The sequence below is a fragment of the Aquila chrysaetos genome, chromosome 7 (assembly GCF_900496995.4).
Source record: "Aquila chrysaetos chrysaetos chromosome 7, bAquChr1.4, whole genome shotgun sequence".
NCBI classification, from domain to species: domain Eukaryota; kingdom Metazoa; phylum Chordata; class Aves; order Accipitriformes; family Accipitridae; genus Aquila; species Aquila chrysaetos.
Window position 1 is genome coordinate 6,933,523 of NC_044010.1, and position 19,430 is coordinate 6,952,952.

At 44.9% G+C, this 19,430-nt stretch overlaps 1 protein-coding gene across 1 annotated transcript; it reads right to left on the reverse strand.

The window, feature by feature from the left end:
* Positions 1-207: 207 nt before the first annotated feature.
* On the reverse strand, positions 208-17,417 carry LOC115343569 (protein spire homolog 1-like). The gene is made up of 16 exons (XM_030019675.2): positions 17,177-17,417; positions 16,344-16,375; positions 15,687-15,851; positions 14,811-14,936; positions 14,472-14,537; positions 11,405-11,566; positions 9,218-9,286; positions 8,620-8,749; positions 8,040-8,164; positions 6,591-6,666; positions 5,897-6,048; positions 4,589-4,714; positions 3,178-3,242; positions 2,310-2,337; positions 1,757-1,899; positions 208-593 (listed from the first exon to the last, which is right to left on the reverse strand). Exons 1-16 carry the CDS (start codon positions 17,415-17,417, stop codon positions 422-424), a joined length of 1,878 nt encoding a protein of 625 aa, XP_029875535.1. The 3' UTR covers positions 208-421.
* Positions 17,418-19,430: the final 2,013 nt, after the last annotated feature.

A 19,430-nucleotide genomic window follows, 5' to 3' on the forward strand; every position in this document is an offset into this window, starting at 1 on the left:
TGGTGATGTGATCACATAACTAAGAGCTTCACTTTCCAAGCCTCTCAGGAATAGAGGTTTTGGGTTAAAAGTTTCCCCCTACTCATTACATAGGTTGAAGTCTGCTCAGCAATGAATGCAAACAGTGCCACAGAACAACGACAACTGCAGGTGCAAAGGAGGAAATGCTAGAGGCGTGATAGTGCTTCAACATTTATTTTCCCCAAAGACACATAAAAAGAATTAAAACAGTTCTAAAAACCACAAAGCTTTATAATACTTCACAATACATAAATACTAACTGTGCTTCCTGCTTAGACTAACCAGCAGGGAGGTCTTTTATTCAGGCCTTTATGTCAGTAGGTACATAAAGCCGTTTCATTTACTTCAGGTACAGAACAAGTGACAGGAGAAATGTATGGTGGAGTCTTTCCAGTTTGATTCAAGGCCAGGAAGTTCTCCTGAGAGGGATGCTCTGCTGTTGACTGGAAGCCACATTCAACAGACACTGCTCACATCGCGTACAGATGTCTACAGTCAGCCAGTCTGCCATGGTCCCTGTGTAACAGCACAGAGGCTGTGCTAGGCAGTGGGGTTCCAAAATAATGGGTACACTGGAGTGGGAGAGGGAAAAAGAAAAGCAGGAAAGTTGACCCAGGTTTCTGTTAGAGCTCATGGTGCTCTTCCACCCTTCCCCACACATGATCCAACACTGCTAAGTGATTTAGCTAAATGCAAGAGTTCAACAGAGCAGTCAGCTCCACTTAGGAAAGCTACTGAGCACCAGAACAGCTTCATTTACTGACACCTTCTCTCTATTGACAGTATGTCAGCCAAAGCACTAATGGGTATCTGTGGTTGATCCAAGGTTATGGCCACATACTTATGCTGTAGGATTTTTTTTTTGCCAGCCTGAAGTATGGCAGTAATACGGTCACTCAGACCTCTTCTGCAGCACCTGCATTATAAGACAGACCAAACCACTGCCCCACACAGTTAACTTCAGTAGTCAATACTACCCCTGATTTTTGGCAACAGAAGTACATGCCTTTGAACCAGAAACTGCCGTGACACTATTTTGGCTACATTAAAGAATGGTCTCAGAGAGAAAAGACACCTGTTCCCCCAGTAGAATATATAACTAGTTTGGAAAGAAGAGAACAGATAACGTATGTTTCCAGTCCTAGATATTGCACTTATACCCACAAAGTCTGTCTTTTCCACTCCGAACTACCAAAAGCTCTTTTTGAAAGAGTTCCCTTTCTGGGGACAAAAAGGAAAGGGTGTCTGTATGTGTGCGGAGGGACTAAGAAGCCATTTGTGGCATTACTCTTCAGTCAGTTATACCTGAGACCATTAGCATAGTTTATTTCTAGGTATAAAGGTGCTACTCCTGGGTTGTAGTGACAGACCCCCAGCTGTGGGGGATAGAATATAATGGGGTCTGGAAATCCTCATACAAATGAAGCTGTCACAAGGAACCTTCCATGTCTGGACTAACATGGACACTTCTGAATCCATGTCAGAAACCTGATAGCTAAAAAGCAAAATGGATTTCAGAGCACCTACACATCCTCCCTTTTGGTCATCTAAAATCCACAATACTTCCAGAGAACTGTAGACTAGTTAGACCAGTGGCTAAACCAGTCATTCAGCATAACATTCAGCCGACCAGCATAATACTACATGTTGCTGTCTGCATGTTTGTAGACCTGCATATACAAGTAACCGGTAACGTCTTTCAAGGTGAAAACACAGTATCCCTGTCCCAGCTTACCCAAAACGCTCCCAGTGGTCTATTTCATGCAGCAGCTCTGAGCTCTTCTGCTCTTGAGTAGCTGGGTCCTCCTCTCGGGAGAGTCTCAAAAGTTTTAGGAAGTGAAGTGGGAGATGTACACACGTTCTGAAGGGCATGGACATCTAGAATCACAACACAAGTCACTTGAGTTCTCAGAGAAACACATCCTCCTCCTTAGCATGAAAATTTGCATGACATGCAATTGATTTATTGGTGCACTTAGAAGATAGCCATTAATGCAGTGAACTTTCTGACCCTTGTGTAAATAGAGCACAGAGTAATCCCAACCACTTTACACAGGATGAAAGAGAGAGGAACCAGAGTTGTTTTAGCTGAGTATGACAAGAGATGTCTGTGGGACCCTGGCTGCTTTTGCACCTTGTAATATTCCCTCTTCTATTTGCTGAGAAACAAGCTAGAGGGTAGGTCTGAGGTATCAGTGGGTGAAGGAAAGCTTCCTATGACTAGGTGAGATGCAGGGAAAACAGAAAATGTAAAAAAACCCATGTGCTGTTGTAAAGACTAGACTTGCCTTGATGCAGCAGTCACAGCAGACAACACTAAGAGAAAAAAGTTCCCAGCATTATCATTTGATTAGAGATCTGCAGATACCAATATTGCAGCTAAGGGTGACTTTCCCAAGTAAGTCTTAATTTGTGATTGTGGCACAATCACTTGATGGCAAAGTGAGCAAGCTTAGAACTCCCCTATTCAGTTTGCCAGCCCTCCTATTTATCCTAGTTTAAATCATCTGAAATGTGTCAGCATCCATAGCTTGAAGGCTTTATCTGGAAAGGCCCTTTACTTTTCACCCAGCAGTACCACCAGACAGTTACTCAATTCTCAGTGGTTGTTTACTTGTTGCTTATAATCAATTCAGTGCTTCACCACTGCTTCAGATATATTTAAGTGAGCCTTAATGAGGCTGAAGTTCCTCTTTTCCTCTCCCATGATCAGAAAACCTCTGACAAATAGTGGATACAAGTGGGTCCAACTCCTTTCCCAGTCACAGGGTCTGGAGTTCACTTTTTCAGTCATCAGCAGAAGATTCTTGTGAAAAGCCTCTCCCAGAACCTGCTCAAGCCCTTGACTGAAGTTAAATCCAACCTTTAGAGCAAAATGCAGAGAGTGATCTCTGAGAGAAATTGAATCTAATATTTGCACAGTAAATTTGGTTATTGCTATTAAGAGTTAAAATTGAGATACCACTTCAGAGGCAAGTTTTTCCACATCCTCTGCAGCTGTAGGCACTTCAGCCTGGCTTTTGCAGTTAGGCAAAACCAAAGGGTTCACCAACCTGTTCCTATCCAGTACTACAACTGTTTGAATACCGAGTATTTTCAGCACTGTTCTTTCAACTATTTTCTCCCTCCTCATTCAGTCCTTTTGTACCAGCTCACCTGCTGCAGAGGTAACAGCTGTAAGGCCACTTCAGAAACATCTGCTTATGGCAGCTGAAACAGATCTGTGGAAAGGAAAGTTACTTGTGAATGCAAATGGGAAATATCTTTGTACCAACAGTATCCACTGCCTGCCAAAGAGCAAGCACATAGACCAACCTTCTAAAGGCTTTATATCCACATACAATAACAGAGGTCCAATAAAGGATAGCAAAGACACAGGAAATAAAAGCTAAAAAGGCAAAAAAAAATAAAAGCCTTACTTGTAGGCCAGTGTTTTTATGATGCAGAGGTTTGGGGCAGCTGCCAGACAACAGGAGTTTAAAAAAAGGCTCTTGAGCAAACAATAGCTGTATTGTGCAAGAGTGTAACAGTAGCTAGTTAAGAGAGAGGGAAGAAGAGAGACATTCTTTGAGGTAGACTGCAGCAATCCCAAAGAGATTAAGTCAGGGCAAATTTGAATCCAATCCTGAAGCAAAAAATGAGTCATAAGGAAGCTGATGAGTCGCTTGAACTTTATAAAAAAGAACACATTCATACACAGCTGGCAGTCAGAAGTGATATTATCTTGAGAAGTAGAGCTTGAGAAAGCTAAAAAAACTTCAGCAGCAAGAACACAAAGGGGGTAAGAGAGCCATTTTAGAATAGGCAGAGAGCAGGCAAGTTAAAGCAGGGTTGGTAAGTAAGGTGAGAAGAAAACAAGGATTCAGTCTCAGGAGCATCAGACAGATTGTGCAAGTAGCATAGCTCTGCTAGTAGAACCTTTGGCTCTGTCTATACTGCTAAATAAGTGAGGGCAAGATGCTGACCTCTAAGCCAAGTAGCACGGACTTCCTCACATCTGTGCTGCAAAGGGCTTGTACTCACAACATCTGCTCTAGAGGGGCTGGTTGCAACACCCCCTCTAAAGGAGACTTGGTGAAAAAGCCAGCAGTTAAGCAGAGTGGACAGCCAACAGTCCTGTGCTGCAGGTCATTCCCTGTCCTTGTCATCTCCCCAACCTTTGTGTCCACTCAGCAAGGTGGTTTGAGTCAGCACAACTCAGGTGTGGGAGCCTGAGTTAAGAACCTTCATTTCACTGTTTAGCAGTACCAAATCCCAATTAATTATTTTGTGATTTCAGAGCTGGCCAACAGTCACGGCAGTCAGCTCTTCTAGCGTGGAAGTAACAGACAAGAAGTATCAAGCAAAGGCTGCGTTACTTTCTAGGCAGCTTACAGCTTAACATTGATTAGAAGCCATCACAGCACAACTATTAAAAGATTTTTAAAGCCTAGCATCAATCTTGGATCAGCTGTATGAACAGGATAAGTTGAGGCAGAGTACCTCAGCATTTCAGCACTGAGGGCCATGAAGCCAGCCAGCTTTTGAAAAGGCAAGGACAGTACAAAGAAAAGGAAAGGAAACATACCTTTGCTCTTGGAAAGACACTATCACTGCCTCCTTGGAAGAAGCCTTGCCCTTCCAGCATCATCATTGCATATCTGGTTCCAATCAGCTCAGCAATGGTTGGCCACTTGGTAGAAGAGGGACAGTCCTATCGAAAGACAGAAGTTAAGCATCAGAGAAAGCTGAAGGAAGCAGACATTTGGGGACATCATCCTCAAAATTGGGTCCCAAAAGGCTCAGGAGCATTTGTCTCCAAAACTCAGTTTTGCCAGTGATGGGGAATACGAGTTGACTCTTTGAGAATACTAGCAGAGCAACTGCTACAGGGGTTTTAGTGGTTGCTATAGTTTTCAAGCAGCTTCTTGACACCTCATTAGGGAAGCAGGTCCCTCAGTCACCACAGTAGTTAATACCATCTCTAGAGCCAGTCTCTGGGGAATTCTACCCTTTGGTACAGACCACAGCACAGATGGCACCCTGGCCCCTCCGAGGTACAGGAACCCTTTCCACAGCACAACACTCTCTTGCCTTCTCTCTCCCAAGACCCACAGGCCCCACAGAAATGGCAGCTGTGGTCTGGTGGTTGACCAAAAGAGACAACAGTGCTTTTATCCCCAGGTGAGGAGTCCAACCCACCTGCATCCCACACCACACTGCTGAACAAAGAGGTCACACAGAGTTATGGTCAGTTTAGAGACTTGCCAGGGAGTGGGGCAGGGAGGGATGCAGAAGGAAAGGAGGCGGCAAGGGCACAGCACACCTTGTCAGGGCAGAACAGGGTGAGGCCATGATTCAGAAGGTTGCACAGAAGCACACAAAACCCAGCATTGCTCCCACAACAGTCATTCAGAGCCTGATGACTTCAGTACCACATACATTTAAAAGTCACTGATGCTGTGCTATCTACATTTTGTCAACTACTTGTTCCCTTTACTGCAGCTTAAAGGATATTTGTGAACATATCAGAATCTAGAAAGAATGAGGGGAGATGGAAAAAGCAGGACAGTCCCACTGCCAACTACAGTCTGCTTGAGGAAGCCTTGATGGACACTTTAAAGTAATGCAGTGGTATTTTTCTCTTCTTGTATGAGGAACAACTTTATTTCATATCATTCAAACTAGGAAGCCTCCACAAGGACACCACAGCATCCAGTCTTCTCTTAAGCCATCTCCAAGGAAAGAATAATATCCCAACTTAAGATCAGTATACAATATGGCCTAAGACAAAAACCACAGAACATGCTTACTGCTTGCACGAAGATCAAGGTGCAAGTTCTGGTCATTACCAGAGGTATCAGACCAGGCTTGCTAGCTGACATGCCAGACTTACAAGTTCCTTGCTTTGAAGGCCTCTCTCTAAAGATTTGGACCTTCCTCTGTACGGAGGCAGCTGCTGTTGGCCAGCATTCAGGAAACTATTATGTTTAATGTCTCCTAGTACGGGTGCACTCATGGGAGGTTGTGTGCAATTTGCAGCAAGACCTGGATAGGAAGAGAGAGTTTAAGGGTGGAGAAAACCAACTGGCAGCTTCTAAGCATTCACCCCAAATGCTGAACGCTCAAGAGCACTACACTGCCTTCTGAAGGTAGCAAGGCTCACAGCTCCCCCCCATCAGCTCAGATCACAAAAAGCAGAGGTTACACTAATTATGCTTGTCAGTAGACAGTGATGAGGCTTCATTAGCACCATTTAGTTTAATAAAATCAAGTGGTGCGCTTTCTACTTGAACATTCAAAACACTCATTTAGCTTTTACTGTGGATTCCAGTTAGGCCTTTGGGGACATGCTATCATTGTTTTGAAGCTGCAGGAGCTATACAAGCCTCAGTCAACTGCAGAGGAATGGTTTTCTAAGGGCACCTCCCCAGACTCATTACTTAGTGTTGGAGCTTCTCCTGTAAAGTGTCTTCAGGTCATCAGAGAGAAAGTGTACTGTGAGCCCAACCAAAGGCTTTGGGAACCCTGCAGGTCATTGACTGTTCTTTTGTCACCTGGTTTAGATGTGCAGCGAGAAGTACACCGACCTGTGCTGTTGCAGGATACTGGTGATGACCTGGTTGAGACAAGCCAGGTGCTGGAAGGCAGCTTGGGAGTGGTTTCCTGTAGGCCAGAGGACAGGATGTTCTTTAGCTGCATATATGACACCAAGCCCACTTCCCCAGGAGTGCTGCTGCTAAACAAAAGCCAGCATACCCAGGACCGACCAGAAATGTTCAAGGCTCAGCCAAAAGTGGAGCAGAGAGAGAAATCAATGTGGTACATTTAGCAACTTTATATTCCATGAAGCAATAGCAAGTTAATTGCCCCCACAACCAGGAAGCTCCAGCCAAGTTAGTGAAATTTCAAATTCATCTGTTCTTTCTCTCACCCAAGTTCAATGCAGATAGTAGTCCCAAAGTTTCATCTGTTCAAGAACCAACTTCACAAAATCCACCCTATATAACTATCAAGAGTACACTGGAACCATTTGTTTTTGGCTCCAGCTCACATGTAGCAACACTGGAGAACAGTTCAATGACTGTGCGCCGCTAACCCAACTCAAACCCAATGCTGTATCTCAACAGCATTGTTTTTAGCTTCTCTAGAAAAGCAGAAAACAAATTTGATTATATTAGTCTCCATATGAAGGTTCTTTAGTTTAGAAGCAATACATGAACCACAGGGTTCTCAAATGCTGAACATTCCTACAAGTAGCACAGACTTGTCCAAATATAGCTAAGATTTTCTGCTTTTATTAATTCATATCCGTTTTCCTCAGTTAAGCAACTGCATTTCAGACAGAAATGTTTACAGAAAACAGATTCCTGTTTGTATGCCAGCGCATCTGTGCTAGACATGATGTGTTAGGGCTTCAGTTCTGTTCACAGAATTTCTGAATATGCTCAGACTGAATCCCAGAACCAAGCAGTCAAGCTTTTCATGATCAAGCCAGGAGTTAAAGATCAAGCCAGGAGTTAAAGAACCCAAAGACTATGTATCATGGTTTATTGAAGAATGGTGCTCCCAAAATTGCTCCACAGGCAGAAGAGTGGGAATTGACCAGTGATGTTGCTTCCTGAAAATAAATCATTAAGTTTTCCTTCCACGAGCTCACATACCACGTGGAATGCAAATATGTCAATACATCTAGCATCAAATGCCTCACTGTGAGGTAAGAGTGTTTATAGTTCTGGCCCAAATTGGCCAAACTGCTATGCATATTAAAACTTCTGCAGGACCTAGTTTTAAGAAAAAAGAGCAGACCGCGGTTCTATAAGCTGCAGTCATGCCACAAAAAGAAGTGTTTAAATATGGTATGAGCTTCTGCAGAGGAAAGGACTTTAGTGAACCTAATAGTACCACATTCATTCACTTTTGAGAGACAAGATTGCCCACACTAGGATTTGAACCTGACGTTCCAGGCTACGTGTGTGTGCAGATCTAATACCTGAAGTACTTGTGCCTCTCCAGAGTCCTTTCATTTAAAGCCTTACCTGAACTACTGGTCCCAGCTGCTGTGTTGTAGTGTTGACAATTTTAAACTCGGTACTGATGTCTTGGAGAGTTAAGAAACTATTGCTTGGAGATTTCAAGACAATATTTGGTGTCACAAGCATTTCTGCAGGGGAGAGAGGAAACAAAAACCCCCATACAAACAGGTAAGGTAAGATAAGATAAGATATTTTGCTGTGACAAGAAAATGACAAATTTGATACCCAGACATCAGAATTTGATATTTGGCTAGACTTTGTCCTGGTAGTTACATACTTATTTAGTTTTACGTGATGGTCAAAATCCTGTTTTCTCACTTAGTAGACAGACAAATTTGAACATCCATTAAAAAAAGGGTAAGTTGAAACATCTTTTGAGTCTTAATAAGCCACAAACAGATTTTCTAGAAAGAACTATTCTTATGCCATACCATTTCTATCACACAAAATTTGCATTCCCACCTCCCTTGCATTATACATGCTATAGAAAAGATAAGTGGGCTTTCATTTCAAAGTCCATCCATTATCTTTAGTCAATGCTGACTTCACTTGCATGTTTCATAGGTCATTTTGTAGCAGGTACCTTTGGGCCTGCTCCCATTTTCCCTTGCTGCTGCTGATCGAAGCTTCTGTGGTTGTTTTACTTCTGCCATGAGCTGTTCATGCCAGCTGGACTCGCACGGCACACACTCTTTCAGCTTCCTCTCCAGCACCTGCAGGCAAAGCATAGCACCAGAAAGAGCCAGTGGATAGAGCAAGGAGACCAGTGGTGACAGAACTACTCCTTCAACAATGGCACTGTTTTACAAATGCTTCTCACTCAGGAGTGCACTGGGCCTTGCACACAAGAGACACGACAGAACCTTTAGATAATGCACGGTAGAATACTTTAGCAACTCTCAAATTGGAAACCGAGAACTCCAGGATTGCTTTCAGGACCACAAAATGTTCTAAATGGAAGAAGCAGCAAAGGAAGTAGGGAGACTGATCATCTTTCTCCTATGATGATGTCACCTCCCATTTTCCTAGCCTCATGTTTTGGCAGGAGGGTGTGCCCAAAAGTATGGTTAATATATCCCCCTCCCAAATCCAAACCAGTAGCTCTATATTCATAGAAACTGTCCTGTCAACTTCAGACTTATCTTGGTTTGCTATATTAGATGCAGCACCAGGTCACCTACAGGCTTTAGATGAGACTTGGGGGCAGCTACATCAGCTTTGGGGGTCCTGTGGTTTTGCTCGATGATCACCTGAAAGAACAGAAATGATGCTTAAGCAATAGTTCTTCCTCTACTCCTGGTACACCCTCCCACTCAGTGACACAGTGAATGTTTCAAGTCAGGATTTGGGAATGGGGGAGGTAGGGAAGGCATAACGAAGCTGAGTTGGGAAGTGTAGAATGATGAGGTTTACCTACGTGGGTTTTTGGTAGAGACAGATTTGCCTGCAGCAAGCTAGAGGCAATCAGAAGTGCTGCACAGCCTTTTGAGGCTTGCACAAGAAGCATACAGCCTTCTAGCCCCAGCACCTCATGAACTGCTCTGAGAAGCCACTGGAAAATGTTGTACTCAAGATTTTAATGTCAGGAGTGATCCTGACAAGCACCATGGTCACATCACATTCATCAGTGAGAACTCAGCTCCAGGGAGGTGAATAACTGAATGGGTTAACAAGACTGTAACAAGAACTGTAGCAGCAGGCAGCTGTATGCATAAGCTAGAGTCCCAGAGACTGGCTTACAGCCCTACATAAAACTAGGAACAATAACAAGATAGAATTGCAGGGCAGGTATTCATGCGAGGCAGACTGTCTCTCTCATCAAGCCCTGTGCTTGCTGCATAGAGGAGAACTGACCAAAAAGTCACATTGCACATGCATGTCTTTAGCTGCCTTGTTCACTTATTCTTATTTGAGGCTATGCCATTTACTTTCCCTGTGCATACAACTTCAGAACACGTGGGAGTGCAGGTAGAACAACACTAGAGCTTCCCACACTAGCTGTGCTTTCATTCATTTGCAAATTAGACCACTGTTTGCTAGGGAGGCTTTAAAATAGCTTTGCAGATGGGGAAATCTTCGTTTAAGAGCTTTCATAAAGACCTGAGCAGTAGCACTCTACGCTTTCTTCTAGCATTTCTGACTACTACTTTTCAAACATGTTTGTGCTTCTCGTCGACCACAGAAAAAAGATTAAAAAAAAAAAAAAAAAAAAGAAAAAAGAAAATCAAGACCCAGTTCATCCTGCCACCTTGAGTTACGGTTCTGTACTGCACAGTGCCTTGATAGACAGTACTTTGTAACTACTTGTGTTCATTGCATGGTATTGTCTCCCTTCTACTACTATTCATTTATATACCAATCAAGATATCATCTCCAGAGAAATGTCATAGCCTTATCTGAAGGCTGGAGCCACAGTCAAGACAAGCAAGAGCTGGGGTGTTAGAGAAGTGCATGGTTTAGCTGAGGCTTTTAAACCCTCTGCACCTCTAGCAGCACCAACAAGGAGAAAAAAGCTGATGTCTATCGTGGTATGCAAAGTTTTCACTTTTAAAAATATCGCTCTTTATTGCAAGTAGAGTTGTGTCTCATCTTCTGCCAAGACGTCTGTTTGCAAAGCACGCCAATGCCACAAAGCCTTATGCCAATGTTTTAGATCTGCTCATCATTCCCAGCTCAAGCTGCAGCAAGCTAACAGAATCACAAGCTTTTAGAGACACCCCAGACATTTTTGTATCTGGTCATCTTCACCAACCATCCACATTGCTGGAAGCCCCTACCACTTGAGTCAGCACAGCAGATGCCCCTGGAACAGGGTCAGCTTTTTTGACCCTGACTAAACTCCTGCAATAGCTCATGTACACTGCCTAGAGGCCTCTGCCTCAGGCTGAGAAAGGACTCGCTCAGAAGTGCTTTTGCTCTTGCACACATCCAACAACATCCAAGAAGGCAAGGAAACTAGTAATAGATGCCAGGCACAACCCAGCTCAAGGAGCCTGGGAGGACACAAGCGTCCAAGGTGGAAAGCACAAGCAGGCAAGGGTCTGTTTCATGAGACTGTTGTGTGCAAGGCAGCATAATTGCTGCAGGGAAGGGAGTGGCTGACCCCTGGAGGGAGAAAAAGTTTACCATCCAACTTCATGAAAGCATGGCTACCCCTGACGTAAAAAGTTACTGGATATGAAGCACTTGGGTGGACAAACAGGGTGATCTAATGTTGAGCTGCAGCTGAGAGGGAGACCCAGGCACTTCTGGACTTGGAAGTACCTTTGAGAAAGACAGGCTTTTGGAGAAGAGGTCTCAACAAATACTGCTTAGAAATGAGGTACAACAGGTGCTTTCAAAGTTGTCCGTTGACTCTAGTCACTCACCTTCCGAAGGGTGTACCTCTTGTGCTGAATATCATCCAAAAGCAATTCATAGGGAGAGCGGATACGTTCTTTTGGAGGCACGTGACACTGTGGTCGCTCAGTGGCCTTCCGCAGCCTCACACCATTCTGTAGTTCACGGATGACGCTGGGCCACAGGGATGCCTTGGAGAAACCAGAGAGGGCCAAGTCAACAGCTGGCTAGAACGCACAGAGCAGCATCCTCTCCCTCCATGTAATAGGGCACACTTAGCAACTGAACTAATTCAGAAACAGGGAACTGTGTCCTTAACACCCCCTTCAACTCACTTCTAGATCAGGGCACAGTACCAGCACAGAGAATTGCTTCTCTTTGCAGAGGTTAATTTACAATGATGGATCTGGAAGCTGGCTTGCCAGGTTCATTCCCAAATTTTGTCATTAACTTTATGAACGTACTTCAGCAAAACACAGCTTCTGCTGCCAGGTAGCTAGACCCATTTTCTCGAGTACCTACTTCCTGCAAGTGCTCCAGGTGCCAGAGTTTTGGATCCTAGGATCCTAGGAAACACTGGGAATGAAATCCCAAATCTTACCACTAAAAGCCTCGGAACTTTCAGAAACCAACCAACCAAGGGTTGAAGGGCCCACAGACAAAAGAGGGGGATAAGGGGACAGGGATCTCCTACTTAAACCTTCACAGCAGCATATATTAGCAGTTTCAGCCTGGAGGTACAAGCTGGTAACTGACATCTGCTCATCCTGATCCTGTATTAATATCTGAGGATGCTCAGGCATGCAGTATAACCCAACAAAAGTTAAAGACAGGAAAAAAATAATCAACATGATAGCATGTTTAGACAACATTGTAATGGAAGTGCTAAGTCAACAGCTTATCTGGATCCCAACGGCAAATTGAGTAAGAACAAGTGATTGTATTATAAACAGTGAAAGGGAAGCAAAACATTTTAGAAAACTGCCTCAGAACAAAGTTTCTCACTTAAGACTCCTCTCCCTTTTCCGCTTACAGTCTGAAACATCTTCTCTCAACTTATCCCTTCAGATATCTTGGTATAATATCAGAAGAGTCTTATGCAAGCTCTGACTGATGGCTGCCTTCAAGGAGATGGATTTTTTTTCTTGGATGTTTTTAGCCTGGCTTTGGTACAGTCATACCTCAACTCCAGAGAACTAGAACTGTCAAAGAGTGACCATATACTAGCCATATCTCCTAGGCTATATTTATTATTGTATAGGAGAACACACAGAAGTCTCTGGGCAAACTGATCAGTATTAGAGGCCTTTGAAATAGCTTATCCCAAGCTATTTGCACTTCCTGGAGTTGTATTTCACACAGTGACAGAACTTGACTGAAAGACATGACCTGAAGAGAGACTTCTGTACTGTACTATTGCCACATTAGTTTCAGGACAAGAATTGCCTTCAGCTGGCCATTTCAGAGCAACTTGTACACCCAAAACATTTTTCAGATATAGGTCAGTCATACTTTTCTTTCCCTACTGACTGGATCACTGCAATTATTCTACTTGGGCAATCCCAGGTATTGTCAAACTCCACATAAACTTCCCACACCTTGGCAATACAACACAAAATGCTGCAACACTCCAAACATATTGCATTCAGTTCAACACATGAGTGGTAAGACAGTTGTGTTCTTAAGAGGTCTCACTGCTTAGATTTCAAGGTGAAGATTGTCTCGTGACATGCACAGATAAGCTCTGCTGAAACCGTACAATCCTGCACACTATCAGGCTGTGGTCTATGTTTCAGAAGGCCTGTTTTGTAGCAGTCAACATGCAAAAGTGCGGTCCATAGAGAGCATTAGCTGCTTGGCACCACTCAAGGCATCAGCTCTAATCTGTGGGATCCCAGTGAAGTTGGCATCCCAGTTATTTTAAACTCAAGAGTTTGTCAGAGCGATGCAATCAATTGGTGCTTAGGGACTTGGAAACTAGAGGCAGAGGATTTGCAACAGACATCCTGCTTTTGGAATTCATGTCTCCTGAAGGAGCAGAGGCCAAATACGCTGGCCTTCAGGCCACACGGCAAAGCCCATGTATTTATTCATGTATTCCCTGCAGAAAAGAGCTATAGCAGTTGATGAGTTTGTGGTTTGAGATAGCTTGCCAGTTTATTTTAATAGATCACAAAATTGAGAATATGCCCAAACACACATTTCACAAACATTTTCATACGAATAGTTTGAGCACGCTTCAAAGCAAGTGCTATTTAGACAAAGGGAGCAAGCCCACAAGTCTCTCGGGGCTTGCTGTTTGTCTCCACAGACTCCAGACTACAGTGCATTTGTTTATGCTGGGCAGAGCTCCAGCCAGAAGAGCTATTTGTTTCTGATTAAGCCCTGACTGTGTAGGGCCTTGAACAGAATAAGTTGCTTTCTCTGCCCCAAACACACAGTCCAAGATCTATGGAAGGACAGAATGGAAAGACAAGAAAGGCAGTGAGCAGAAGGTAGGAGCTACATCATCAACCTCACCCTCCTTCACCCCTTTGTTTGAGCTGCTGGAGCTGCACAACCACAAAGATGGACAGGGCTACTGGCCATCAGTCCCCTCCAGCCCTGAACCAGCACAGACCCCACATAAGAGTGAACTAGTCCACCCCAGTACCACCACCACCAAAACAGTTTTCTGGGAGTTTTCAGTGCAGGTACCAGAAAGGAACAGATTGCTTTTGGCAGGTGTCAGTTTCTGCCAAGAGCTGGAGTTTGGGGCTCATTTGCAGGAAGAAACAGCCTGAGTAACTACTTGTAGACACTTACTCCAAAGACTGCCTCCAACTTCATTTTTAGAAGTGGTTTAAGTTGAACCACAAAGGCAATCTTTGTGTAGAATAAATGTCTGCATGAGGTTAAGACACAAAATAGTTTAACTTCAGGTTCACTCCCCAGCTTGTTTTGCAGACAAGTCTTTAACTACTTAAGCTCTTGAACAACCTAAGAAATTTCATTTGCGTTCAAGCTCTACTTTTCATAGAAGTCCATGGAAAGACTCAGAGACCCAAGGTAGACAAAAACCCCAACCTCCCATAAGGAAGAAATTAAATCCCTTACCCAGTGTTTTTCCTTCTTCTGAAGGGGATTTTCCACCAAAGCTTCTACATCCATTTTCCTCAGACTCTGAGAAGCAAGAACATGAGGTCATTACCTTGCACTCTTCAGTGATTTCCTGTCTATCCAGTATGAATTAATAATGTTAATCTGAAAAGCCCCAAACACCCAAACTTTCAAAAGCTACCATAAATTACTAATATGGCGTGGAGACAGCAGCATTTCACATCGTGAAAACAGACCTTCAGCTAGGCACTCCATTTCTAGTGCAATGGGAAGGTTACTTTAGAACTAGATGAGTGTGTGAAGGGAATAGCAAGCTAAGGGGTGATCCAAATATACCTCTTTGGAGGTCTGGATGATGGTCACAAGCTTCTGAAGTTCCATGTATTCAGTAAACAGACTCCTACAGGTCTTTTCATAATGGCTGATAGCCTCAGAAGGCCTGGACAAGTGCTCCTCACAGGCCTGAAAGAAGTACAGCTATTTAAAAGACATCTTGAAATGAAAAAACATGGTAGGATGGAATAAAGCAAGATTCAATTTTCTCAATCCATGGTTAAAAAGCATCTTCCTCACAGCTCCTTGGTATCTTTTTTTTCTATTGCAGATGCAGAGAAACAAAGCAAGATGTCCAATCTTATATGTACAATAATGTAAGTAGCTATGTAATTTATATATCTTCTTCTCCATAAGGTGTGCTTTGAAATTACTACCTGGAAGGGGAAGTCTCCAGTGCAGACAAAGCACAAAAAACCACAGCAGGTGGAGTCACTTGCCCTGTTCTTTTCCCCTGCCCTGATCAGACAGAGGGATGGGAAGTTTCTTATACCTTTAAATTATGGTTGAGAGGAAAGTGTTTGAGTTGAGATATTCAAATCCCAGCTCTTGCAGGAACTGAATACTATGGAAAAGTGACTTTTTTAAATATCCATAGTCTTCTAAGTATCAAATTTGGAGACTATGTACAGAAGGACTTTGTACACACAGCTGTGTGAAAGCCATGCTCAGTCTTCCTTCTTCATTCTTCTCCATAGGCACCTGCACACACCTAATATGGTTTTGCCTTTTCCCTCTGATGGGAAGGCCACGTGCTCCCTCTATGTCCTCCAACAAGCTACCCAGCTTTTTCCTGGAAATGGTCTTGCCCCTTGGTTAACAGCATTGTTCCATCAACTCCTCTAAGCTGCTATATTTACTAAATGGGAAGAAGGAAACCTTGATAACATCCTGCAGAGTGACTGCTGGTTTCATTGCCTCATCATCCAGTTTCAACATGAGGCACAGCAGTTTCTCCAAAGGATCGCTCAGTTCTCGCTCCACTTGGCTGTCGATTCCCCAGTCCAGGGCTTCATAGATCACCATTCCCAAGTACTCCAACAGCTGCAGACAGAGACCAAGAAAGCAGTGCAGCACAAAGCATTGTGGAGAACTTCACAGCTCTCACTTTGCCAGCCATGTGCATACCCTCCCCTGCCCCTCAGGGCTCAGCACATCTCAGGATGAAAAGGGCCCAAAAGGCAGCTAGATACTCATCAGGTAGCCCGAGATACTCCCTAAATAAGCTGTTTTAAGATTTTTAAATGGCCTTATCTAGCACCTCTAAGTCATCTCTTCTTAAGACAAAAAGACTGTGGGCTATTCCACGGTAGGCAGCATCTGTGCACATTGTTCCCTAGTCCCATTGTCTTATTTGAGTTCAATCCTAGCATTTTGTTTCATTTTCCAGATTGCAGGGGACAGGGGCACTTTCACAGAGCACAGCAAATTTAAGCACCTTGATAGTTTCCAAAGACATCTGCATCTCCTTAGCTGGCCTTCTGCTACAGCAGAATTATACCTGCACACGTAACGAAGGTAAAGATGCAGGCTTACCTTGTCCTCTGACTGCTGAACACTGCCAACATCTGAAACGGAAAAAAGAGGGGAGGGGGAGAAAGACAACTGCATAGGCATTGATAAAGAGCTTTTAGAATCCCTGTCAAGAGAGAGAAACAGGAAGAATTCTTGGCAATAAGGAAACAAACCCCTCTTACTAATGTCAGTCCCACCTGGCGAAAGTAGGCCTATATTTGGGGACTCCTGGAAAGCAACACGGGATACTCTTATTGTGAGCATTAGCCCCAAACTAGCTGCTACTGGGTACTTTTTTGTTTGCTAATAGATATCTAACTGCAAGGAAGGCACTGGATCTTTGTCTTCATTCTTTATTACCTGCTCTTGTCCCTGAAGAGTTAGCCTAGCATTGACCTTTACAGCAGTGCAACCAAGCGGTGCATAAGACAAACTTGTTGCCACTTGCTGGCTACACATAGTGACAAAAGAGGGAAACTGTCAATCATAGATCTGTCATGAGAGTTACTATAACAAAGGAACCAACTATACATTGGAAGATGAACAGAGCAGGACATATAATAAAGCCTCAGACTATTTATTTCAAATAACATAAGTGGTAACAAACTTTCATCCCAGCTATTCCCTAGAACCAAATGACTCACTAGAGCACTATTAGAAAAATTACTAGGCCATACAACTGTATTACCACTCATCTACAGTCCTTTGAAATTAAGTATAGCCAGCAGAATAGCTTCATGACAACATACAGAGAGAGGAGGGGGGGGGGGGGGAAAACAACTCCCCACTTTGTCCCCACATTTCAGCCTGTTACAGGAACAGCCCTTGGCATCCACAGCTACCTATGCTCTTACCGGACTTGTGGTACACCTTGAAGGAAGCAGTACCATCAGCATGGATAAAGATGCTTCCAGGACCTTTTATGAATACAGAATGGAGCGGTGAGCACAGCCCCTGAGCCAGCTGCTCCATTTTACGGCAACACTGAAAGCAGACAGCCCAGGCTTGCTCCTCACTTATAGGATGTTCAAAACACCTCAGAATCTCAGCTAGAGAGACCTTTGTGATCCTCTGCTCACACCGCGGAGGCTCCATTTTCACTTTTACCACTCATCTCCACTCTCAGCCTAGGAAGTTTAACACCCCCCCTTTCCACAACAAGCAAGTGCTCTTCACAGCCTTTTATCAGTTCTGCCTCTTGGTTTGCTCTCAACTCTCTTCCCCACAGGTGCGATCATTAATGCCAATTTTGCTCTATATTTTTAAAGGGACACCACTTTAATCTGTATTTGTATGAGACTCCTTGAAAGAAAACAGAAAGCGTACAACGAAATGGAATCTAAAGAGAAGATAAGACTGTACAAAAATTATGCTCAATTTAACTCCATTGTTTCTAACAAATGTATTAATTGGAATACCAATGTTGGCAGGTAAGAAAAGAGTACATTGAACTTCAGGCAGAGAGGGAAGGAGACAGGAAATAATGTCTTATCGTCAGAGGAGAACTCACAGAAGACCACAAAAATGCAATCCATTTGATGGGAAATTATTCTGGGAGTACTAATACATTACAGCAATCAACTCCACCTGCATCCACCACAGGCCCCACTCCTGCCTGGCCTTGACCCTTTGGCCCTGCCACAGCAAATCCCAACAGCTGGGGCTGGGACCAACACGTGCAGGGACCAGGTAGGCCAGGTGGGCACCCAGGGCAGGGTTTCAGCTGGGATAGAGCTAATTTTCTTTCTAGTAGCTGGTATAGTGCTATGTCTTGGATTCAGTATGAGAAGACTGTTGATAACACACTGATGTTTTCAGTTTTTGCCAAGTAATGTGTAGACTAAGTCAAGGATTTTTCAGCTTCTCATGCCCAGCCAGCAAGAAGGCTGGAGGGGCACAAGAAGTTGGGAGGGGACACGGCCAGGGCAGCTGACCCAAAGTGGCCAAAGGGGTATTCCATACCATATGATGTCATGCCCAGCATATAAAGCTGGAGGAAGAAAAAGGAAGGTGGGGTATGTTCAGACTTATGGTGTTTTGTCTTCCCCAGTAACCATTTTGTGTGATGGAGCCCTGCTTTCCCGGAGATGGCTGAACACCTGCCTGCCCATGGGAAGGGACGAATGAATTCCTTGTTTTGCTTTGCTTGCATGTGTGGCTTTTGCTTTACCTATTAAACTGTCTTTATCTCAACCCACCAGTTTTCTCACTTTTACCCTTCTGATTCTCTCCTCCATCCCGCTGGGGGGGGAGCGAGCAAGTGGCTGTGCGGGGCTTGGTTGCCAGCTGGGGTTAAACCACGACACCCTTCCCTGTTCAAAGTGCGATACAAATTGCTACTGGTGTGAAGTAAGTTACTGTTGCGGTTTAACCAGGACAGTTGCCCAGCTTTTTTATGCACTTTGGGCTCCGTATGTGCGTGATGTGATGGGAGGGGACAGCCGCATGGCTTGTGACGGGGGTCACCCCCTGAACAATTCTGTCGCTGCCGCAGTGCTTGCGGTGCGTCGCGGGGGACCTCAGCTGCTGCCCCGCCGGCTCTGAACGGCCCGAACTCCTGAGGCAGACGCTGAAGAACCGCGAGGTTTAAAAAGCGTGAATACCACTCGTATTTCTTTCCCTTCCCGCTTCTGACATTTTGGGAATGCGGTGCGCCAGGCAGGCCCCGGGCCTCGGAGAGGTGTCCAGGCCAGCGCGCCCCGGCATCGCCGGGCCATGTGGTGGGTGCTCACAGGCAACACGGCCGGGGGGCTCACGGCCGGGCCGTGTTTTCTGGGCTGCCCCAGGCATCAGCCGTGCCACGGCGCTTGGCCGGGACCCCGAGAGGGGCTTTCCCGCTCCCGCCTGCAGCGGGCGGCCCGCAGCTCCCCGCGGCCACGGGTGGCTGGGGAAGCCCGGGCGCTTCTCCTCCGCGGCTCCGGGGTGCCAGGCACCCAGCAGCACCCGAGCTGTGCCGTGCGGGGAAGGGGCGAAGGCACGCCAGGCACTGGGGACCCAGCAGCGGAGCCGAGGGCCAGCAGCCTCCACCGGGCCGCCCGGCTGGAGGGCCTGCCCCGGAGAGCAGCAACCCCACCCGCTCCGGGGTGACTTGGTCCGGCCTGCCCCCCC